The sequence below is a fragment of the Triturus cristatus genome, chromosome 7 (assembly GCF_964204655.1).
Source record: "Triturus cristatus chromosome 7, aTriCri1.1, whole genome shotgun sequence".
Taxonomy (NCBI): Eukaryota; Metazoa; Chordata; class Amphibia; order Caudata; family Salamandridae; genus Triturus; species Triturus cristatus.
The window spans coordinates 163817130-163842419 of NC_140590.1; the positions used below are offsets into that span (position 1 = coordinate 163817130).

The 25290-nt window shown below is 45.4% G+C and overlaps 1 protein-coding gene and 1 long non-coding RNA gene across 6 annotated transcripts in view; one reads left to right on the forward strand and one right to left on the reverse strand.

Annotated features, from left to right (window-relative positions):
* The window catches only part of ARHGAP33 (Rho GTPase activating protein 33), a 472696-nt gene extending 455314 nt beyond the window's left edge, over positions 1–17382 (forward strand). For all 5 annotated transcript variants that reach the window (XM_085615935.1, XM_085615936.1, XM_085615934.1 and 2 more), the window contains one exon: positions 746–17382. In XM_085615935.1, coding sequence (XP_085472061.1) covers positions 746–3082 — 2337 coding nt within the window. In that variant the 3' untranslated portion in view covers positions 3083–17382. The remainder of the gene's footprint in view (positions 1–745) is intronic.
* LOC146809124 (uncharacterized) overlaps positions 1–25290 on the reverse strand; it is a 340848-nt gene that overhangs the window by 212085 nt on the left and 103473 nt on the right. The gene's annotated exons all lie outside the window — the stretch shown is intronic.

Consider the following 25290-nt stretch of genomic DNA (forward strand, 5'->3'; position numbering starts at 1 on the left):
ATCTGTCCTGGCAGTAGCCGTGTCCCTTTAACTTCTGATGGGAGCCTTTTGTGCCTGCATATTGGGTGCATGACTGCGTGTGTGGTTTTCTGTTAATGAGTCCCTCCTGTCCCTTCATCTTCAACAGCAGAGCAATGACTTCCTGCATCTTCTGGTGGGAGGGACTCGTGCCTGCATCTTAGTTGCATGGCCAACAGACACCTTTCCCTTTCCCTTCATCTTCAAGAGCAGAGCGATGAATCCCTGCATCGTCTGGTGGGAGGGACTCGTGCATGTATCTTAGGTGCATGGCCAACAGTCCCCTGTCCCTTCATCTAAAAGAGCAGAGCGTTCGTTTTCTGCTCTGTCTGATGAGAGCCTTACCTGAGCCTTAAACTATTGAGTGGCCCCTGGCCTTGTATCTTCTGAGAACTTCTCCGTCTAACTTTACTTGTCGTCTTTCCAAGTGCTTTTGTCCGTCTGTCTCTTCTTCCAGTCCTCATCCATTATTTTTCTAGTTCCAAAGACTTCCTCGCTCCTTTTCTTTCTGCCTCCTAACCCACTCTGATATTATTTAACTTTGCCTAAATGCTCCTTTCCCTTGCTGTATTTTTTCTGATTACCTTACTGCACACAATCTCCTTCCCTCAGTTCTCAACAGACTGAAGTTACGAGTGACCTGATGCCAGATTTATCCCTTGCATGATGCCTGTGTTCCCCCTCACTTTGCCTCTTATACGAACAATTTATTTTTCTCACCACTTAGGGTTCTGGAGCTGCGCAGTCTCAGACCACTACAGTTCACAACAGGAAGATGCCCTCTGAAGCTCCTTTGGGTGGGAGAAACAATGATGGACTGGCTACCAACAGCGTGACGCACCACGAACGCTCTGCTGCATGCCAAGGCCGTCCTCCTGTATCCTCAGTGGCTCCGCCTTTAGCGCCAGTACAGAATAAGGATTCCCAGCTCACCGCTTCTAACATGGCACCTCCCAGAACATCTGAGAATAATACAAAGAGTTCTGCTGTGCAGACTGGGCGTGTCGATGCCCCTCAACCCACAGCATCAGTCAAGCCTCCACAGCTTCAGCAGTTCTACCATGCCAAATCTGGCAGCCTTCCTTCCTCATCTGCCAATCTCCCTTTCCGAGCAGTGCCTTCTTCAAGGCCTAGAGCACCATACAAACCTTCAGAGCCAGCGGGTAAGACAACGCCTCAAAACCCTGCTTCTCGTAGTGATGGAGTTTCCACTAAGCCAGCAGACCAGGTTTGGACAGGCCAAACAACCAGGATGCCTGGACTTCCAAATCCAAATGTTCCATTCCTGGCAGAGGTAAGGCAGCCTCTGAAACAGCGCAACAGCTTCCCAGCCTATGGCAGAGGCACAATGCCTCAACAACCTGCAAAGCCATACGATGAATCCCCCCCAGGCAAACAAGAGAATCTATACTATGAGATCATCTCTGACTCTCCAGCGTACCCTCAAAACCCCCGCAGTGTACCTGCCCACTGGGGCAGTCCTGTCCGCTTCTCAGGATTTGCCCCTCAGCCGGTAAGGTCTGGACCAGAGTACCTATCTACGATCAATGCCTCCTATGGAGTAATCGACCAGCCCTGGAGGGAGCCTGTCTTTCCATTTGGCCCTCCTTTCTCTACCCCAGCACATGACTTAAGCATCCCCTATCCTCCCCACTTTCCTCGTCAATCCTATCCCCCCTTCAAGAGCCAGCCATCTTGGCAACAAGCAGCCAGTAGGCCAACAGCATCGCGAATGGAAGTACCACCTGATCCTGAGGCGCTGGCATACCAGAGACTAGCTGCAACTCCAGTAGGAACACCACCGCCATCATCCACAGGACAATTGCAGCCTTTCTTCGAGAATGGAAAAGTATGCTACAAGTATGTGACCTCGTCAAACAGCAGTACAGTGGCAGAAGTGGTGGACCGGACTCCTCCTGTGGGACCACCACCAGTGGCCCCAGCTTGCACACCTCTGCCCAAAGTCCGTGAAGTGGATGAGGTACCTGAGCCCATCTATGTCAATTTCCCTTTCTTATCTAAGATGGCCACAGAACCCACCAGGTTGGAGATCCAGCAACAACAACCAATTCCAGAAGCAAAGGCAGTCCAAGAAATACCCAAAATGCAGAGTGCTCAATCTGAGCCAACCAAGACGGAGCAGACCTGCACCCAAGCAAGCCAGGACCTGTCTTCCAACCCGGGCAAACAGTCTGATCATCATGTACAGTCCCATTATGACAATATTCTCAATAGCAAGCAGGAAGAACTGGGGAGACCAGAGATTGCCCACACAAAGAGCAGGTCTGATCCAGGTTTAGAGACCCACCAAAGGCCCTTACTCCCTCCTCATCACAGAAGGTCTGCTGGGGCTTCTTCTGAGACACACGCCCTAACTGATATTCCTCACCAGGCTTCCGAAAGGATGCCTCCTCCACAAAAGCTGCACCAGAACCAGGCTGCCCAAAATCAACTTATGGACTTTGGGAGACCCAGGTGGCCTTACGGGACTCAATCTCCCCACCCGGCCACATTGTGGCATGACTCAAACAGGAGAATGCCCTCCCCTGGTCTGTACAAGCAAATGTATGATGTGCTGCCCTGTGGGAACACTGTCCTTAAATTCTACAGACCGCCGCCAGCCTACTGGGGACCTCCTGGAGGCCACACACTTTCTGCCAGCTACAGCTCAATCATTCCCAACATGGACTATGACATTCCCATCATAACGTATGAACCCCACTTTGAAAATGTGGCACGTAGACCTGGTGCTCTCCCTGGGGGTGAAGCGCCACAGCATGATGTGAGGACCAGAGATGGTGGGAGCACAAGCCGTCAAGGTGGACCTGACACAGAATGTCATCCAGAGAACTATCCAGTACTGGGCAGTCATTGTGTACCATATGGCTACCAGGTGTATGGGAACCAGGCCAGCACTATGGCAACTGCTGGGGCCCATTATGGGAATATTGAAAGGAAAGAGGACGGCGTGACCTCTGGCTTTTCGTCTGGCATTCCCACAGGGTCCAGCCCCCTAAGACAAGGCCCTTGTTTGGCCCCAACCTGGACACGGAGCTACTGCTGAGTGGATGTCTCCCATATATTTTGAGAGCTGAACCTTTGTTGCCTCCAACCCACCAGTTTATGGGTCAAATACTTGCTGGATTCCACTGGAATGTGGAAGCCTGGGGCCTGGAATGGAGATGTGGGACGATTAAAAGTGCCCTCAGGTAATGGGCTTTCCGCATTACTCCAAACTACTGGTAATGCTTGGGGTCCTTCAGACACCCCATGTGATATAGCACACGGTGCGGAGTAGAACTTGACTTACCCTAAATGGGAAAATATATCCTCACCCAAAGGGTGGCCTTCATCTCGAGGCATGAACTGCTGGCGTGGTGCTGTCTCACGAGCGGAGACGAAGAGTTTTTTAAAAACGTGTTTCTGGAAGATGCTACCAGTAATTGTCTAGTGCAGTGGTCTTAAGTCTCAAATTTGTTTTGTTTTTATTTGTACTAGGTACGGTTGTTATACAAAGTAGATGTGTTTTGTTTCAGAAGAACATGTTTCAGCACACAATCTAGCTCAACGCTTCAGGCCTGGGACCTGATGGGTTTACTCGGAATTTTTAACTCTGATTCTTTTAACGTATAAGTGTTGTCTGCCCTGGAATACAATGTTCTGAGAAGCCTGCTGCACACTTGTTTTGTTTACTAGGTCCCTGGGGTAATGTTGGCCATTCTCAGACACTCCCTTCCACCCTGAAAGAGGAGTTGATCCAATGTCATTTTATTTTGTGGGGTATTTGAACAGCACTTCACTAATTGAAATCAAGGAGACCTTTTGGACCTTGAAGACTGCAGACCCCACTGTACACTGTAGCAGCCATGTTTCCAGATTTTTATTTCTGTACCCCCTCCCAGAACCAGAGGGACTGTGGCACACCTGCCTCCTCTGAGCCATTAGCTAGGGGATGTGACGCATCCCCAGAACCCCATTGATCTGGCAGATCAGACAGGCGCTTCAACAGGATTCCAGAACATGATACTACAATTGTCTAGATAATGCCAGCAGATGTCAATTTTAATTGTACTTCCAGCAGACTGCTGGGGCCCTCCATGAGGGTAATTTTCAAGTTCATTCCAATATTTTATTTTTAAGGAGACGATCCCATAGGTAAGTCTGAAGGCCAGTGGTGACTTCAGAGGGAAATGTAGGGATCACAGTGAAGTAGTCTGTCTTCTGATGAGCAGTCCGGCCTAGGTATGCACTATTAACTGCCTGAAGGGAAGAGGTTGTTATTGTTTTGGGAGCTAAAATTCTTACTGGATGGGACCGGGATATTCTGTCTTGTGTACCTCATAGCTGGCCAGTCCCAGTATTTGAGATCAGTGACATTGCCCTGGGGATATCATCCCTCCAATGTTCCGTTATGTAGAAATGTGAGCACAACATATTGTATGATCACAAGAGACGAAGTGATGTCACTTCCTGGGAAGGGTCACTTGGAGACTCTCTTGTTGGATCATGGGATTCACAAATGTAGTATGGCAGTTGTACAAAAAGACAAGTCTGGTGAACTCCCTCAACGTCAACACCAATAGAAATCCCTCAATTGTGATGCATGCATTGATTTTGTATGGACAGACTTGTGTCTGCGAGAATTAGAAGCCTGTTAAAGGAAAATACTTTATTTCTATGATTTTAGCAGCACTATCGCCTACATAAAAAATGGAAGTTTATTTTGTATGATACACTTCTGTGCGGTCAGGTAATTCCATTTAAAACTTATTGTCCCTTTAGGTCTTTCGTCAAGCAAGGCGGGTAGTCTAAAGAGTGTGCTTCTAAACTCCCAGCAAATGGCACCCGATTCTGAGACACATATGTGGAATGTCACAGTAGAATTGTTTTGGGCTAACGTGAAATTAAACCAATTACACTTTGACTAAATGGGGGGAGGGGATTTAGTGAAACGTGTTAATTTAAAGAAGCCATTTCAGTATTTTCTGCCTTTCTTAGTTGTTTGAGGCAGGCATCTTCCCCGTGGGATATTATTTCCAAGAATGCTAGAGATCAAATGGCATCTGTGAACCATTTGCACTGAGTTTGGGTTATTGAAACTTGGGATATCATAACTGCCTCGAATTGTTACGAGAGGACCTTTCACCCATGCTGTTTACGGGAGGGGAGAATTGCCTTGGCACTCATACTTCTGCAGTTTGGGTTCAACATTCCAGTATGTTTTAGGGTTAGCGAGGATTTGGTTAAGACCAGCAGGACTCTGGGTCATAGGGAAGCAGCTGCCTTAAAATTGTGGAAACTGCGTGCCATTGGGCTTTGGCTGAATTCTAGGCACATCCCCCATTCCAGTTATTTCAGAATATTTGATTTGCCATGTAGCTCTTCTGCAGAGCACGCCTAGTTGATCTTTGCAGGTCAGTGAACAGCGAGCGGAAGCTACTGATAGCACACAGCGGCGAAGACACAAATCAGCCTGCTTTGCAAGTTGTTGCCTTGGCCAGTCACCATCCCAAACTTGCCTTTTATCTCTTATGCTTCATTCCTGGAGAGTGGGACTCTGATTCGAAACACTATTTTGAAATTAAGGTTTTTGCTGCAGTGCATGTCTTGTCCTTTGGAACTTTCCAACTCTGGATTAACTGATTTCAGTGCCCCTTGTAATGATATTGTTGATTGGTCCTGTGTTCATAATGTATGTTGGGCCAGGTCTTCTTCCAGAAACATCTTATTCATGTGTGCCTCCCTCGCGAGGGCCTTGACCTTTGCTTCTGGAGTTACATAGGCCAGACTGGATAGTACTTTCAGTGCACATTGAGCAGCCCTAGGAAAAGGAAGGATTAAAGTTGTGTAATAGCATTGGGAGTCAATCAACCAGATGGGTGCCCGAGAGTAGAACCTAGGGTCCCTCATAAGGCCTGTGTTGGGAATCCCACTGGAAGCAGAACTTGAGGCGTCCCCACACACAATATTTTGTAAATATTTAATCACCATAGGAAATGGACCCAGCATCTTGGTTCTACCTCTGCAACTCATGCACTTTTTTAGGCAAAGAAGCCAGGGACCTGTACCTTAGAGATTCACATGGCCAGATCAATGCAGTCATCTGAAATAGAACTGAGGTACACAAGAAAGACTTAACCTCTATAAGTTGCATCAACAGACAAGCCTGCCCCACTCTTTAAAAAGAGAAGATGGACTTGCTAAAAGGTTATGGATCTCAAGATGCACTTAGGCATTGTAGCACTCACACAGGCACTTAATAGGCATTGCCTTGAGCAGTCCCCCTCACACTAAATTATCAGTAAAGGCACTCACAAATGAGCAGGACACAGGACAAAAGGGAGCCCATCCATGGGCAATAGTACCTACTCACTTTTTAAATGGAGACACCCCTCTGTGATCTATTTAAGATAAACCTTGTCAGCCCCAGCACATCTACACAAAATTGTATTTGTGAACTCTTCTCATTTGTTCTCTCCTGAGATATATTTAATGCTAATTAATGATCACATGTTCTGCATCACTGCGGCCTTCTAGTTTTGGGCTCTGTTTACAACTAATTTTTCCTCAAAGAAGTTTGAGTCACAAGACCTCCAGTGACTCCTGCCTTGGTCCAGAATACATAAGCACACACCCTCCACTTTAGATTGTTTTCCGCTCAGCAGGCAAAAAGTGTAAGCGGAGTGTAGGGTTTAAAACAGAATGTGCTGTGTATAACAAAGTGAAAAACTAAAAGACATAGAAAATGTGTGTGATTATATCCAGTGTCTATGGAGATGGGCGGGCGGATGTGAAACCACAGCACTATACGCTATGAACAGATGATTATATGATAGGTAACATTTTATGGTTGTAGCATATGTGCCTGCAGATACATTGTTTGCATAAACTAATAAGGAGGACCCTCCCCTACGCGGTGGCTAGCTAAAAGGTGATGCAGAACTTTGAAAAAGTGTTCTTAACACCTCTGGGACAAATAGAAGCTTGTTATCATACCAATATGTGTACACATTAGTTCTTGGTGAAAGTGTATGTCATACCAAGTAGCAGCTTTACAGATATCCATGAGGGGGATATTAGGTAAAAAGGCTAATGTATCCCTTTAATGTGTTCAATGTGCTTTTTAGAGTCACAAATAAAGTGTGCTTGGTTTCAGTATAGCAACTTTGAAAACATTTAACTATCCACCTAGCATAGCCGGCTTTGAAAATCCCCTCACCCTCCGATGAAGTTTGCCGAAGACTACCAAAAAGATGATTGGAAGTACTGAATGGTTTAGTTCAGTCAATATAATACACAATCACTCTTTTAACATCTAGAGTCTGAAGCGTCCTTACAGCTACCAAATCTGGCTATAGGAAAATGCAAAAAGATGAGACCACCTTAGCTCAAAATTTTAGATGCAAAATCGTTTTTGTCTCTGTGGTGGAAAAGGTAGCTGCCGAACTTGATACAGAACAAAAAAAGAAAATAATCTGGTACGTGCAACGCTTTGACAGCATCCCAAATGTCCAAGTACAATGGCGGAAGAAAGCAATCTGAGTTGGAGCCTGTGTGCTGATTCCTTCTGGACTAAGGGAGGAGTCACAGCAGGTCTTGTGACTCAAATTTCATTGTAGAAAAACTAATTGCAAACACCTGGATCCAGCACTAGATGGTAAGAGTATGCCGATAATGTGCATCTATCGCCACATGTGCTATGAACACACAACAGCCATGGTTCCTCCTGAGAGTTACACACCTTCCCGTTTTTGTAAGAGACTGGGCCTATGCATGCAATAGAAACCCACCCCTACGATCAATATTGCATGGCTTGTACAAATATAGGAGGAAAGAAGTTGACATGCCATGAGCGAGACTTCACAAGCCATAGCACAGAGCCAAGAAGTTGACCCATGCATTCCTGATTTGGTGGAACTGTTAGGCATCTGACCACTGTCAGGGTCTGCATACCACCTCCGGGTGGCATCTGCAATGCTCTTGGCTAGTTGTAACAGAGCACACTCGACCTTCACAGACAAATCCTTCCTTTTATTGACTCTGGGATTATGCAAATGTTTGTTTTTGTTTTGAACATGCACTTTTTCTGTGTGTGTATATGTGTATATGTATATATATATATATAATTTTTTTCTTTTTTTTTCTTTTCTTTTTTTTTATAAGCCATGTGTGGGCCACAGACTCATGGTTTCAAGAATTGCAGACTTTGGGAGCTCCTCTTGTATCATAATAGGTCATGGACCCAATCCCTAAGAACTGGGCACCCATGTCCAGCCTAATCAGTTCAACTCAAAGCGTACCATTAGGAGTTGCAATAAAAAGTTAATTTGTTTATTCCTTCATAAGGAGACTTTTTAAGAGAGGTATTCTGTGAGTATTGACAACTGGAATTGTTCACAAGAAAGCGGAGCATGCAGAATCTGCTTAATTCCACTTTGCCCTGTGCAGATTTTATTGTCTTCTGCCTGCCAGAATTCCCACACTTCTAGTGCCTTGTGGCCATTCCAAGATGTCCTGCAGAGTCTCTGGGCAAAATCACCAGCCATTAAAGGCAATGGTGCTTTCCAGCAAATCTAACTTGCCAAATTACAGCCAGTTGGGGCAGCCTGGTTTGTCTGCAGGGCATCTAGTCCGCTTGGCTGAAAAATACAGTGGATATTTTACACTGAGAAAGCCACTGAGCCTAGTAGCCAAACCAACTTACAAACAATTAAATGAGCTCCTGCTTTCAGGGTAATCTGAATGTATTGCTGTCCAGGAAGAACACTTGCTATCTGTTATGGCCCAGTGGGTGTATACGTTTGTTTGCATTGTTTTTTAGAGTACTTGTGCCTTGGCAGGACTTTGGTACAACTAGAGATCACCTCTTCGTAAAAGCTTTCCTCAAACACCAATTGATTTGTCGCAAGTAAGAAATACTTGGTACCAAATGCTGAAATTGAGTCAGCATGAATTGTCTGTGTGTAGCATTAAAGTATTCATAATACACTAAGATTTATTTACGCCAGGCACATTTTTGAGGTATCTATACTGGAACAGGAATGTTGAGGCTCAAATGATGTAAATTTACCTTGACCATGATTCTAACTGGGATAAAGGTTGGTGTCTCTCTTTGAATCGTGCTTCGAAAAAGCTAGAAGGGGAGTTACCACGCAGCCCTCTTGGTATTAATTGAACTTGAGGTGGATAGCTCCCCCAGTCATTACTCATTCCCAGCATGGATCAGACTAATCCTATCACTATAAAGAAGGTTCTACTGGTGCTTCCCATTTGCAATCCCTTCAAAAGGCATAGTTCCTGTACCTTCAGCAAGCATTGTACAGACAAGAACCATCTGTCTTATCAACATCTGCCTTGATTAAGCTAACCAAAATACAGCCATAAGCCCTGCCTTTGACAGCATAAGTAGTTTTTTGATAGTTTAGATAATACCTTAGAGTGTGGTCTTCCATTGTTCAAAGTTGATCTTTCCCAGGTCTCGCACTATAAGGTCCTTCAGATTTAGTGGGCTTTCTTCTTGCTCAACTGTACCTCATCCTCCCAAGATACGGGAGCATTCCTTCGCCATGTGGCACAGAATTCAGATAGTGAATGAAAACTTGGTTTCGTTGTTTTGAAGACTGTATTCTTGGTGTGTGCCCAATGTCTGCTTCAAGCTTCCTCAGTCTTCACTGTCTGTTAATTCTGGGATACTATCTACTCAACAGCTCAAACATTAAGTGTTTGGTAGTGGAACTAGAAAAATGCAAAACAGGGCCCTCTCCTTATACCCACTTAAAGTGCCTGGGGTATGTGCAATATCAAACCACAATGGCTTCCTTGGTTTCGCCTGAGAGGAAAGTTTGTTTGAATGGAGTGCCTCTTACAGGTACGCCCCAATGAGTAAATGGTATGACTAGAACATCCATTAAAGAAACCAAAATAATAAACTATCATCATAATTGTATATTCACTTGACATATACTATTAAGCATTGAAAATTCAATAGAGATGGCGTTTTGACAGTGAAAAGCTCCGACTTGTTCGATGTCGCTCACCTTTCTTTTGTTACCAGTTTAATTTCCTACAAGTCCTTTCAACGTTGGGATCATCTCCATGTTTCCCATTGGCATTCACATGCGTTATTCCCAATTTGGGAGTCTTATTTTCCCGTTGGGACAGCAGAACATCTTAATATCAGACCGTTTGAATCCATTTGTACTAACCTTTGTCCTCTGGAGACCCATGGATTGCTTCCATGTAGGGTCAAAACCGTCCAATAGTTTCCCAAATCTATACCACCATTGAAATATCTTGTAGATTATTAGGGTTACAGCAATTTTGCACTTGCAGTTTGGTCTTCCTTCTCACTTTTTATTGTGTACTGTGCCATATGCACTGAACTCTTAATGTTTAACCCTAAATCTCAAATTAATACATTTGTCACTTTGGCCACTTTAATGGATGTTTTCTTCATTGGAACCTACCTTTTGGAAGCCCACTGGTAAAACTAAAACTCTCCCTCAAGTGAAACCTAGGGAGCCATAGAGAAACAACCTCGTGTGCGGGTTTTAGCGTCTTTGTTCAACGCAATTGTCTCCTCCGCAGTTTCATTGTTCTTGATTGAACCAGTCTCCTGATGGTGGTAGAGTTCTCACAGGCTACATGAGGATGAGGAACTGCTACAGACAGCAGAATCTGAAGCACAGTGGAGACCACACTGATGCTGAACCAACATAGAAGTTAAACAGGCTCCCCATCCAGCCGCATTGCAAATTCAAAACTCTACTTTTGATGCAGGCTTCTATATAGAGAATTATTTGCTTACCAAAAAAAGTGACATGCCTCACGGCGCAGTAGGGATGGTGGATGTGAGAAACTGAAATCTGTTGAAGCATCTACTTAGGGTGTTATGTCCAGTGTATTGTCTCATTGTTGAACTCCGGGCCCATGATTTTGCTTATAATGTCTGAATGGTTCGAGCAGTCATGAAATACACTGGACTCTTTATAAAAGCCTTTGAGAAACAAAAAAGTTCCACCATTTCCTAGCTATTGTCAGAGTCAAAGACTCAAACTGAAAATGGGTGCTCGGAGATTAAGGCAGTCCCATGTAAATATCCCAAAAAGAAATTAATGAGAGAGGCCGGAGTGACTCCTTGTATTCATCCCCAACCCAACGCTCCAGGACTTACCTAGGAGGAAGAACTGATTGTTAGGTCTGAACGAGTTGAGAGTTGCTTGTCCTTTGGGATGATTAAAAGTGGTGGGGAACCAAAATGCAAGACAATTGGTGTCCTGCAGTGCCTCTGTGTGGGTGGTGGAAAATTAATCCTGAATGCAGAACAAACCTGCAAAATCCAGGACGGGTAGCCACCCTAGCTGGGCATCACTACTGAGGTGCAGCTTTAGTCTTGGGGCATATCATGCTTAGAACCAATGTCTGAGGTTGCTTGTACTTCCATTCAGAGATTAGTGGCCTGGCAGTTTGGGCTAGACTGCGCCCATTGGAGGAGGACAAAGGATGATTGTACATATGGTTGATCCAGGTCAGAAGCTGCACAGAGTAATTGCCAGCAGGTGGGATTAATTCAAGAATTCAACAGTTTTTTCTTTTTTTTTTTTATCGCTGCTTGTTCTTCGAGTGGGTAGTATTCCCTCAGGAGTGTTAAGTTACTTAGTGACAATGAAGACCCTTACATTGGGTGCAGTTATTAACAGGAATGTTAAGTACGTAGAAGGCAATGCTCCCTCAGGAGTATTGCGGTACCAGTGGGCGATATTCTGGCAGGGGTATCGAGGTACATGCAAGTGATACTCCTTCAGTAGTATCAAGGTACATGCAGGTGGTACTCAGGAGTTTCAAGGTACATGGGATATTCCCTCAGTAGTATAGAGGTACACATAGGCGATCATCCCTCAGGGTTGTTAAGGTACTTGGAAACAGTGGCTGCACTTGTATTGCATGCAGTAGTTTATCAAGAGTGTTGAAATATGTTGAAGGAAAAACTCCCTCCGGAGTATTAAGGTACATGCAGGTAATAATCCTACAGAAATATCAAGGTACCTGACAGGCAATGTTCTCTCTGCAGTTTCAAGGAACATTGATGTGCTTCTCCCTCAGAAGAACCGAGGTCCACCACTGGCAATACTCCCTCAAAGTATTGAACAATATAGTTTTAATGCCCTCATGAACATTGAGGTACGACTCTCTACTGTAAATTGGAAACATTGCTGATGATACTCCCTCAGGTTTAGAAATGTCACTCAGGAGTGTCCTTCCTAAAACTTTACATGATGTTAGGTAGAACTATTTCCCTCCAAGAGATCTTGTGTTACTTTTATTACATCTGAAAAGATGAGTCGGACCTGGCATGATTTCATCCCAGAGCCCTTTTCGTTTCAGGGGTACACTTTGTAGTTGGTGGATTACTCTACTGATTATAAACTTGAACAAATGAAGCGTCCCATATGTCCATCCTTGCAGTTAAGCTGCATTATTTATTGGTCTGATCAGAAAGTTACTGGTCCATCCTTGCTGCATAGCTTTGCTCTCTGACTGCACCACCTTGACTGAAGAAGGGACTATGATATAAAAGTATTAGTTCTGCACATTAGTAACTGTAGTAAATGACAAATACAAATATTATAACATGGGCTGTCGTTAAGTTCTGGGCTTAAAGTGTGGATGCAATGACAACGTATTTAATTGATACTTTATTTGCTTCTTCCTCCTACTTAAAACGTATTCATTACATAATGAATTAATTCCATTATATAGTCAAGGCTGTTGGGTGGTACATAATCCCGCCTATTATGTTTGCATCCTGTTCTTCTGTCTGGTACTTTTGAACCGTCCTTTCTCCCACCCACCCTTCCCCCAATTCGTACATGTCATCTAGGCCAGAGAATCAAATCCCCACTAAGGAAAAGACGTGTCAGTAAATATTGTACTGTACCTTCCACTTTTCGCCAACTGAAAGTACTAAAGTGTACCTGACTTATAAAGTAAGTTGGTTTCTGGTGTATCTTTCCATGAAGTAGCCTAACTGGACTGGGCACGGTGGTCGGCTGTTTCAAGCATTGGTGTCATTTTGCAGGGCTGCTTGGATCTTAAACATTATCAAGCAAACTTAAATAACCCCATATTTTCCTGTGTTTCTAGTGCTTTTTCTAGGATTCCAGATGCAGGTGGGCCATTTGAGATAGTTTCAGAAGGAGATCAAAGCTCGTATTTGTGTTCTTGTTTTGCGTTTATTAAAACAAATGCCCTCTATGGCTATCCCTGGATCATTTAGGCTATGCTAGTTTCTGGTCCATGAGGAGTTTAAGATGGACTCTAGTCCAAATCTCGGCCACTGTCCAATAATAGTGTGCTTGTTAGAATCCACGTACCCTTTATTGAGGCTGCTCGGCTCCTCTGGTTTGGCCCCAAGGCACCAGTACATGTTGACTATTTTGCCAGAGTGCAGTTCTGGTATGCTATTAAGTTCTTTTGATAGTTGCAGCCCATTCATGACTAGGGTGGGCTCAAAGATAATGCAGACCCAGACTCCACTAATATGCCTGAGATCCTTCAGAGCATTCTGGGCAATCTCCTTGACAGTATTCCTTAGATGTTTCTCCAGCTACTCACGCACAGCAGTACATAGTGGCTATCATGGGCTTTTCCTCTTCCATATAGGAATACTGGCATCAAGTAGACTGCAGTTAGGAGTGGACCTCTGTGATTCACCTCCACCAGGAGCTGAGCCTCAGGACCTTAACATAGGATGTACCACATGGCATTCACCCCAGTGATTCACTGCCACAAGAAAGTGGACTTGGGATCTGAACATGGAATGTACCGCTTAGGATCTTTGTCGGGGGAGAGACCACTGCGATTCGCCACCACAAGAAACTGGTCCTAGAACTGGAACATGCCACAGGTGATTCCCAGACTACTTTGGTTCACCACAAGAAACGACGCATGAGATCTGCACATGGGACAAGATACCAGGTATACCACAGGGGTAGCACCCATGTTGCTCACCAGCACAAAACCTGTCCTGAGATCCGCACATGGGACATGCCACTATTGGTCTGTGTATGGAAGACAACCCTTTGATTCCTCGCCACAAGAATCATTGAATCGCCACTTTTAAAGTCACAGGCCCTCTACTTCCAATAGGGTTTCACCCAGTGTTGGAACCTTTTTAGCAGCAAGTACTTATTTAAGTGAAAGACTTATAGCATATAACACTATCAAAGAAGAGGTATCTGTGCACTGGGGACTTGACCCAAAAGAACTTAGGAAAATCCATGTATTGCTTGCTTTCTTGAACTTTGAGCTTTCTATATCTTTCTGACTGAGTTATAAGGCATTTTTGAGAATCTTTTGATCGGATCATGTTGGTGTCCGTTTTTCTGTCTGTACTAAGTTTGATAATACCAGGCATTTGAGGAGTATTTTAAGTTTTATTATGAGGAACTGAAAGAATTGTAATCCTACAGTACTCACTTAACTATGTGAAGTGTCGCTCCCGTCAGGGTCTAGGTGATGCTTCTGATTGACTATGTCCATCGCTGGATCTCAAATAGAACTGGATTGCAAACGCCGATAATAGAACTGGATCACAAACGCACACAATAGAACTAGATCACAAACACCTATAATAGAACTGACCAAGTTTGTCTGGACCCCCTCTCCTCACGACCCAGGCCCTTTATTTTGAAATGTTATTTTCTTGCATGGTAGGTCCAGCTTTCAGAGAAGTGAATGTATATATTTTTGTTACAACTAAAAGAAAAAAATCGGCCACAGAGCATTCTATAAGCTGTTGGTTAGTTTGTGGATCAGTTGCTTCCAGAGCATTTGATAGAATCAGGCCAGGCTTCTCTCTTTTGGCGTCACAATCACTGTTAATCTCGGTTTGATGACATCTGATTTGATTCAAATGGTAGTATTGTCACTCCTGGGCTGTTTGCTGTTTTTGATGTCAACCGTGCCATCCTCTAGTGGCCCTGGTTGGACTGGGGTTGAAAGGATTGTTTGCATTGGTAGGCAAATGGTAGAGCTCAGTCTATTTCCTTGCCACCATTTTCATCTGCTGCCAGAGAAGCCTTCTATGGGGACTCTCTGGGCTAAACCCTTTCCTTGTCTTGTTCTATATTTCACTTAAACGGCTGACTGACCTTATTAATTTCCACAGCTTTCGTTTTGTTTTACAGAAGTGCACAAGATGACCAATATCCCTTGGGTTTTGGAGAAGCTAACTGTTGCAGCACAGAAATTTTCAAACATGTATGCTTTTCATGTTTAAGTGGTTGGGGATTATTGCCTGGGGTTAATGTATGAGAAGATGGAGTAGTAGTCACAGGGCGGGGTTAAATGAATTCTGCGGTTTGGTCTTTTAACAGGAGGAATGAGGTACTTACCTGACACCAATCAAGGCTTTAAGTTATTCTTTCTGTTGGTTTTAGCTTCCCAGATGAAGCCAACATTGATCGCTTGTCAATCAGCTGACGATCATGAGGTTTGTACCATCTTTGAGTTTTGAGGCCAAAGTTGTGTTCAGTATTGACTCCCACTTGGTCTTGGTTTGCCTGCCTAGTAGCATCAATAAAGATTGTTTTACAAAAGAGCTTCATCACACTAATCGTGATGTGCTATCGTAAATTAGACCATGGTTTATCACCGTCAGGCGCTTGTGTGGTTTCTATTGGAACTGGCGATGCTTTTTAAATTGCTCTACGTTGTCTATTAAGTGGTTTAGAACGGTTTTATGAGATAAAAGCTTATGAGATACTTCCATTTGTTTTTTTTAGTCAAGGGGAATAAACTGGTGACCCTAAATTGCAAAGGGAAGTTGGCAATTGCAAAGGGAAGTTGGCAGTGCCTTCTCTGTTTTCACTCAATTACACTGGAACTGACTGGCAGTCTTGCTAATAGTATTGACTTGTGTAAATTCTGAAAACTTTTAAGAAGCATCTGTCCCTGGATTGGTGAGTGTCTACTCTGAATGGCTGCTTAAATTCATAGCAAAATTAAACTACCCAATGAGTGAGCACTTAATGAAAGAGCAGTTGGATGACGAGTTCCCATTGATCTTTTTCATATTTGCGCCCCCCTTCCTCCCCCCCCCTCCCCAATCATTGGAACAAACTACCCTTGTACATACGAGCCTGGCTTTGCTAGTTTCAAGAAATTCCTCAAAACCGGGCTCTTCTAATTCCTTTTTGTATTGTCCTGCTTTAGAGTGCTTAGCGCTGAGAGATCCTCTTGGAGGTGATTTGTTCGAGCTCTATAAATGTAAATAACAGAACATAACATTGGGGCCTCTAGCCATCGCAAGCTGGTGATCAGCTAGACCAGGAGCTGCTTTTGTTGTGACGAAGATGCCCTTTGTGGAACACCATGACCACCCTTTGAATCCTTGCTTTCCTAGTGACCAACGTATTGTGACAAAGGGCATATCAATTAATGTCATTGTACCTCGGCTCTGTTACATGCCATTATTAGCGACACTTAAGTATATGAGCAACCATAATTAAGTGATCTTAATTACATTGGTTTCATTATCATTCGGTGTTCTTCTAACACCATATATGGTCAGGTACAATTGGTAGAGGGATTAGGTGGTATTAGGTGTGCCAGCAGGATGGGATCACCTTTTGCTACCATAGAAAGTGAACCAGAGGGAGGAAAAGGGTGGGGTTAAATCTTAGGGAAGAAACCAGTCTGGTTGTAAAGGGTGGATTTTGTATGATTTGTTGAGCTCAGCTTATCAAAATGAACAATTCATGGCACCCATCAGAATTGCCTATAAGTGTCATGGTGCAAAAAGTATGCATTTTCTGCTGAGCATGTTATGTATCCCTTTTCCTGATTACGGATTGTGACTGACTTCTTTCGTCATAGACAATTGAAATGTGGTTGACTGGCCTAGAGCTAAATGGGGAGATTTACACCTTGCTGGAGCCTTTTTCAGGCCAGTAAAACTGCACCATATTTATTTGCATGTCTTAAAATGACCGACTCTGCTCCAAACCTACAGAGTGTTCAGAGCTCCTGTACTGCTGGGAGATGCCCAGTTACCCTCAAAGCTATTCTGGTCACCACCCCTCCAGACAGTGGCAAGTACTGAGAAGATATGAGACATCCAGTCCAGGGCAACACAGCCCAGGATTCACAGATGCCTTCCTTACTGGACACACACTGCCTCGTCTTTATCACTACCTGTTTATTATTTTGTGGATTTTGTGCTGCTCTCTGAAGTCACCCTATGCTGGGTCTGGTACTGTCAATACACCTGTAATATTTGTGTACTAAATCTTTACAAATAAAAAAAAGAAATGGAAAAAGGAGCAAAGAGGAAAAATTAACAAATAAAGGTTTGTGACAGGCTTTCGGTGTGTGTCAATTATTGGCTTGACTTCTTTCATTATGTACTGGCCCTAATTTTGTGTGTTTGTGTAGTGAGTGGATGTCTGACCTAAACTCCAGAGCGCTAATGTCCTACAGATGTATGTTGTATACAGGGTTTTTCTTGGTACATACAAATTGCATACTCTGGCCACACACAGAAGAGTTCTCTTCAATATTACAGGTTCAGATCAGACTTTTGACTGGTCCCTCCAGCCACGAGGCATCCATAGACTAAGAACTTTACAGCAATATTCTCCTTGAGATGACAGATTCAACAGGAGGAGCTTGAGTTTACACATGGTTTTGAAGCATGAATACTTTTCTGGATTCACATGCTGTGCATCTATTCTGCCATCTAGTGGTTGTGTCTTCACTTTTTTTCTTTCTTTCGTGTGTAGGTGAAGCCGACCACCATTTGGTATTAATTCCATCCCCTGTGAGACATCAGTCTGTGCCTCAGAAGTTCTATGTGGTTTCCGTCTTCAGTTTTTATTTTTTTCTTCGTTGGGTCTGAAAGCACACCGGAGAAACTCCAAAGAATCTTGAAAGACTAGCAGAGAGGCAAGGTAGAAAGCTGGCCGAAAAGCACCTAAAATCACCAGCAGCCGCGAAAAACACTGAAGAACAAATAGGGGAGCCTACTTGACCCTGACGGGTACCCAGTCGGTGAGGACCATGTGGACAGAGAATGCAGAGAAGGGAAGCTAATGCATATGGAGAACACACTCTTTAAATTCTGCCCAAACTGCCACCACAACTTTGTGGAGAGGGATTCACATGAGTTCTGTAACCTGTGCCTCCCGAAGGATCACAACTCAGAAGACTGCGAAACCTGAGCCAAATTCGTACTGTAGACTCTCAAGATGAGATTGAAGCAGCAACTGACACTTTTTGCCATGACTGTCTCACACACACACACACACACACACACACACACACACACACACACACACACACACACACACACACACACACACACACACACACACACACACACACACACACACACACACACACACACACACACACACACACACACACACACACACACACACACACACACACACACACACACACACACACACACACACACACACACACACACACACACACACACACACACACACACACACACACACACACACACACACACACACACACACACACACACACACACACACACACACACACACACACACACACACACACACACACACACACACACACACACACACACACACACACACACACACACACACACACACACACACACACACACACACACACACACACACACACACACACACACACACACACACACACACACACACACACACACACACACACACACACACACACACACACACACACACACACACACACACACACACACACACACACACACACACACACACACACACACACACACACACACACACACACACACACACACACACACACACACACACACACACACACACACACACACACACACACACACACACACACACACACACACACACACACACACACACACACACACACACACACACACACCCCCCCCCCCCCCCCCCCCCCCCCCCCCACCCACAAGAATCCCTGAAAAACCTGGGCCTCTCCTGTGACGACAAGGAAAACATTGAAGAAGAAGACCCAGTGCAATGAGAAGAGCAAGACACTGCTCTCTCGACACTGACAACGCTCCTTTCAAAGGCAGTGAGGAACGCCAAAAAGACCAAGCAGCAGAAGGAAACAAAAGACCCTAAAGCCCCAAAGCTACCTTGGCATCTGTCAAAACACATGTTCTGAGGTCGGCACAAACTCAGAGCTGCACCGGCCCGACCAAAGGACACCGATGGGGCAAGACTTCGAACCAACCCTCAATGCCAGCAGGCGCTAAGAGGGAACAAAAGATAAAGATGAGGAGGAAAAGGACAAAGAACCGGCAGCCTTAACAAGGAAACCCCCCTCAACGCTGAACACTTCTCCAGAAGAAAAGACGACGACTGGAAGCAGAAATGGTGGTGCCCTTGCAACTCAGGAAGGAATTCTACTCCCTGAAGGTGTTTTTAGCATTCCCACGAAACCCTCGTAGTTCAGGAAATTAGGTAATGATCTACTGGATGTCAAGGTGCCCTTGATGCCAGAGCCGCAAGGAGACGAGCAGGAACACCTCTTCGACTACGAGGCGGACAAACCCTCCACGATGGAGAGGCAGGGCCAGCTCGGCGAATGGCAGAATCTAAACTCCAAATTCCCTGAGAATGGTGTGAACGGCTATCCTTCGAGATCCTCGCTCCTGACCGACCTGTCCATGTACAATGTACTATCAATCAAAACAGAACCCCCTTGCCTTAAAATAATTTAATCAATCAGCTTAGCGAATGAAAAAAGGGAGAATGAATTACCCCATCCCATTAGTCATGACATCGTGTGCAGAGCTCAAAAGTATACCATGAAACAAATATTTTAGGTGCTATACCCGGGTTTTATTATACAGATGAATAATATTCGAGAATGTCTAAATTTCAAGAATAAAATATTGCAATAAATACAAAGACAAATAGAAGAAAAACTATCACATACACTCTAAGCAGCCAGGCGTTCGCAAGAAAAAATCAAATGTACCGTGCAACCAACTCAGCCATGCATTCCTTCCAAAACCACACTCTTACATATATTTTATACAGAAAAAGCTACAACATAAAATGATTGACTGTTGTGTGGAGGTTGTACCGATCGGCTGAGAACATGTGCCGACACGCGTTTCGGTGACAAGCCCAGGATGAGGTTCACATCTTCAGGGTTGCTAAAAGTTAAGGACCGCATTAGCCTGGGGAGCCTGGACAGACACAAGCTCACAGATGCCAGACCGGGAGGCCTCCTATGGCTCAAAAAACTGCAGAGTGTGCAGCAGACCTCAATCGGAGGACACAGGTGGCCACGTCAGGACACTGAAACTTAATGGAAGCCAGCGAAATATCAGTTCAATGGAATGAGCTCGGATAGAATTCACTCTGGCCGTGAGAAAGGGCAGTCACAATAACTCCAGGGTCTTCAAGGTTCCGGATACGAAGAATGCGGACAATGTACTAATCAAGAAAGTGACAAGCACGTGTGGGGTGCAGTTTGAGGAAGAGAGGGCGGAGCCATGCTACCTCCTTGACACTTAGGCAAACCTGTAGCTACTAATGCCTTCCACCATACTGGCCCAGAGTAAGGAAACTTTGAAGGAACCTGCCACAGCCAGGGTGGTTACTCCTCAAGTGGAAAAAAAAATATATAACCATTCCACTCGATTCCCCAAAACATCAAGGGGAACGTGCCGGCAGACTGCATCATAGTGACAACAGCCAGGAAGAGGAATAATGCTCTCAAGCCAACTGGGCTACCGCCGGAGACCAATAAAATGACCTGGTGGGTCGGAAGTGGATAGGGAAGCGGTGACGCAATGAATTCCAATGACCTGCTCAACAGGTACGGCCACCTGCAATGGGAGGAAATAGGACACATGCAGAACCTTCTGGAGGAATTCAGAAAAAAAGTGAAAGCAGTGATTCAGTAGGGCAAGAAGATTGCTAACTCCATCCTCAAAACAACACTGGTCGTATTGGAACCACCATCAGGCTGATATGCACAGGCACCACCCTTAGCAGACATGCATGACTCAGAGTCTCTGGATTCAAGGAGAAAGTGCAGGCATCCATGATAAACACACCTTTGTTAGGGGAAGCCTTGTTTGGGATGGCCATGGACGAGGCACGCTAGCAAATAAAGTAGGATAATTAGACAGCCAAAGCCACAGGGGTCTTCCTATTCAAAGGATCCTTCAGGAGAGGGGGGAACCACCATCAGGCAGTGCAGGGTTCTCGCCAGCCCCAGAACAGTACCAACAGCAAGGCTACAGCCAACAAGCTACACACCAGCCCACTCATCAACAGTGGCAACACCTGGCGAGGCAGCCCTTTTGCAGGAAACCCAGAGGGAGAGTACAACCCGCATTTGAGGCCCAAGCAAGTGACTCCACTGGCTCTCAACCCCACAACATTACACAGTGGCAGTGGGGGGGAGTGGAGAATTTCACCTCAGACATTTGTATCTTAAACATAGTAACACAGTTACTGCATAGAGCTCTCCATGTTCCTCAAGTCAAGAACATTAAGGAAACAGGAACTCACAAAGTTGTCAGAAGAGGTCAAGTAACTCATCGAAAAACAAACCACAGAGAAAGTCCCTCCAAAGGAGGCAGGTGGCGTCTACTCAGCGTACTTCCTATTACCAAAATAAGACTTGACACCGAGACCGATTATAGACTTCGCATACCTAAACAAGTTCATACGAACATAACACTTCAAAATGACAATGCTACAAGAACAATTCCTGCTCCTGGAGGAAGGGAGGTTACCTGGCCACCCTAGACCTAAAATGGCAATGAACCAAAGGCACAAGAAGTACCCCAGATTTGTCCTGTGCAAGGTACCCTACCAGTTCAGAGTGCTACCCTTTGGCATAAAGTCTGCTCCAAGGGGTTTACGAAATGCTTAGCAGCGGTGGCAGCACACCTGAGAACGCAAGGTATATACATCCACCCATACCTGAATGATTGGCTGGTAAACACAAACTTGAGCCAAAAATGCCACAAACACATGCAGAAAGTCATCACCAAGTTACAACGCCTCTGGTTCACCATAAGGCCTGAGAAATCATTACCACTCCTGGAGCAGGTGATCACTCGGTCCTGCCGACTCTAGCACCAAGACGCCCTTGGGCATTCGTGCGCTATACAGATTTATTAATCAAATCAAACGGTGACTAAAATGATGGGTGCATCCCAAAATGGCTGGAGCGCATACATGGACAATCTGACGGTCAGAGGACTCGAATCCTACAGACAGCATGAATCACATAAACTCCCTGGAACTAAAGAACGTCTTCCTAGCGCTGGATGTATTCCAGGCGCATGTAAGGGGTGAGATGGTGCTTATCCAAACGGACAACATGACAACGATGTTCTACCTTAACAAGCAGGGAGGAAAAAAGATTCCCACTGTCGATACTGGCGCAGGTGCTATGGAAATGGGCAATCCTAATACACCTGGAGAAACTGAACACAGAGGCAGTGTGATTGAGTAGACAAGTAAACAGCTTCCAGCAATGGGAGTTAAAGCAGGAAGTACTGGACTGTGTTAAGACGGTGGGGCACACCAAGCATAGACCTATTTGTAAGTTATCAAAACGCAAAATGCCAAGACTGAGTCCAGATTCAAACACCACCAGTCTGAGGGGAATGCCCTGTCGATAGACTGGTCAGGGAGATTTGCATACGCCTTTCCACCAATTCCCTTAATTGCAAGGGTACTAGACAAGGCAAAACCGCCAGGTACATCACTCATACTAGTTTCGCCACAGTGGACCGGAAGGATATGGTATTTGGACCTTCTATAGATATCCAGAGGGCAAATCCTGCCATTCAAAGCAACACAGGAACTGTTAACTATGTAAAACAGAAGTGTGCGTCACCCAGAACCAACCACACTCAACCTAGCAGTGTCATCCCTGACTTCCTAGAGTTCGGACACCTACAGCTACCCCCAAGACAACGGAAAACCTGAAAGAGGCTAGAAAGCCAAGCACTAGGAAAGTGGGCTAGATATATCCACTTGTGCAAGAATCACAAATATCTAGAGATCAGGACAGAGTGCGACACGGTGCCAACATACTTCACCCACCTACTGGTCAGCGTCTTGACCTACACATCACTAAAGGTCCACCTGGCCTCCATAGTTGAATACACCAGAGGAACAACAGGAAAAAGTCTCTTCTTACGCCTGTAGTGAAAAGGTTCCTGGAAGGAACACAGAGTGGCGCCCTCAGGGCAATCCCGATGCCAGTATGGAACCTGAACGCAGTAATCACACAACTGATGACAGAACCATTTGAACCAGTGCACTAGACAGAGTTGAAGTTTTTTACCCTAAAAACAACTGTTCTAGGCATATGAGCTGCAGATTGTACACTATGCATAGATCGCCATCCGGTGTTGGACTCGGATGCTTGCACTTTGTTGTCTTGGAAGAGTCTTTTGGAGTCATGAGATAGGTGACTCTTCCCTTGAACGATAGTGCGCATGGGCATCGACTCCATCCTCAGATTGTTTTTTTCTGCCATTGGGTTTGGATGTAACTTTTGCGCTCCGGTTCGGCACCTTATTTTCCAATCCTTTTCGATGCGCAAACTATCTACAACTCGGCGGTATTGTTTTCGATTGCGTGATCTTCGACGCGCATCTTAGCTACTCTATTTCAGTCGTCGACTCGGTCCGCTGGGCCTATCGCGCCGTACGGGCCTACAGCTCATGGAAAGGACTCCATTCAAAAAATGCCCCAGTGTGGAACGAAATTCCCACACAGTGACCATTACAAGGTCTGTAACCTGTGTCTCTTGCCCGAGCACGACGAGAACAATTGCCAGGCCTGCGCCTCTTTTCGATCCAAGAAGCCCATCCGTGATTGCCAGGCCCGATGACGCATCATGGTGCAGCGAGCAGCTCCGGCACCAGTGGACATCTTCGGAGGCCCTGATGTCCCGGAGGCGGATTTTGAGGACCTGGAAATCTTGTCCGAAGCAGGCATCTCAGACGACCACATCACTCCTGGTCAGCGAGTGAGTACAACTGCCCCTACCCCAACTCCACCCAAAAAAAAGAAGGCCCTGGTCAAGACTTTGCCTGCTGGCCCCAGTCGGGACCAAAAACAAGCTTCAGAAGCCCCGCCCCTGGGCCCGGCTCCGAAGATAAAGGACAGGCCTTCCGGTAGCTCAGGAGCGAGCAAACCGCATATCAGTGTTCCGCAGGCGCCTTCGGCACCGAAGACGGGAGAGCAACCTACTCCCAAAAAGAAGTCTGCACCGACCACCTCGACACTGAAAGAAAAACCATTGGCTCCGAAGCCAAAGCCTTCGGAACCGAAAAAGATTTCCCTCTCCATAGCCAAGCCAAAGGACCCCAAACCACCTCCTAAGGTCTGGGAGCAGAATCCAAACCCCGCTCAGACCCGAAGAAGTCGGCGCCAAAAGCGGTTACCGAAGAGGAAGAACGTTTTCGACCGGATCCCATCGATACCAAGCAGAAAAAACTCCATATTGACCCCAAAACAGGACATGTGGCTGCTGTTCTACACAAGAAGAGGAAGCTGAACATACCAGACACTCCTGCAGTGCCTGTAAAGAAAAAGACTGTGCCACTTCACCTATAAGACCCTCTTCTTCCTCCTGAGCCTGTTCTTCCTCCTGAGCCTGTCTCTCCTCCTCCACAGCCTCCAAATCTTTCACCACCACCACAGGATGATGATGATTTAGGGGGTGGGTGAGGCAACAATGACCCTTTCACAGACCCTGATGATGACACGGACGCACCACAGGACTATTATGATGACCCAATAGATCCCCCAGACCTCCTTGATCCCCAGCCATATCCAACAAAACCATCTTCCCCCAGATGACAATATTGGCTTTGGTCAGCCTGTAGATAAAGCTGCTGTCTACCATGGTGATCACATGCATTCAGACCCTGCAGACGAGGACTTCCTTCTAGACACCTTCGAACAGTCACAGAAGACTGTCCAAATCCTGCCAATGCTCAAAGGGGTCATTGAACATGACCCCGACATATTCAAAGACCCGGTGAGAGCTAGAATTCTCAATCCCAGGATTGACAAAAAATATAAACCTGCCCCCGATGATTCCACCTATATCAAAGGGCAGTTACCCTTAGACTCACTAGTGGTAACTAATGCTAGGAAACGCGGCAACTCTCAAACCGCCGGTGACGCACCACCTCCGGATAAGGAATTTAAGTTGTTAGATGCCTCTGGCAAGAGAGTTGCTGCC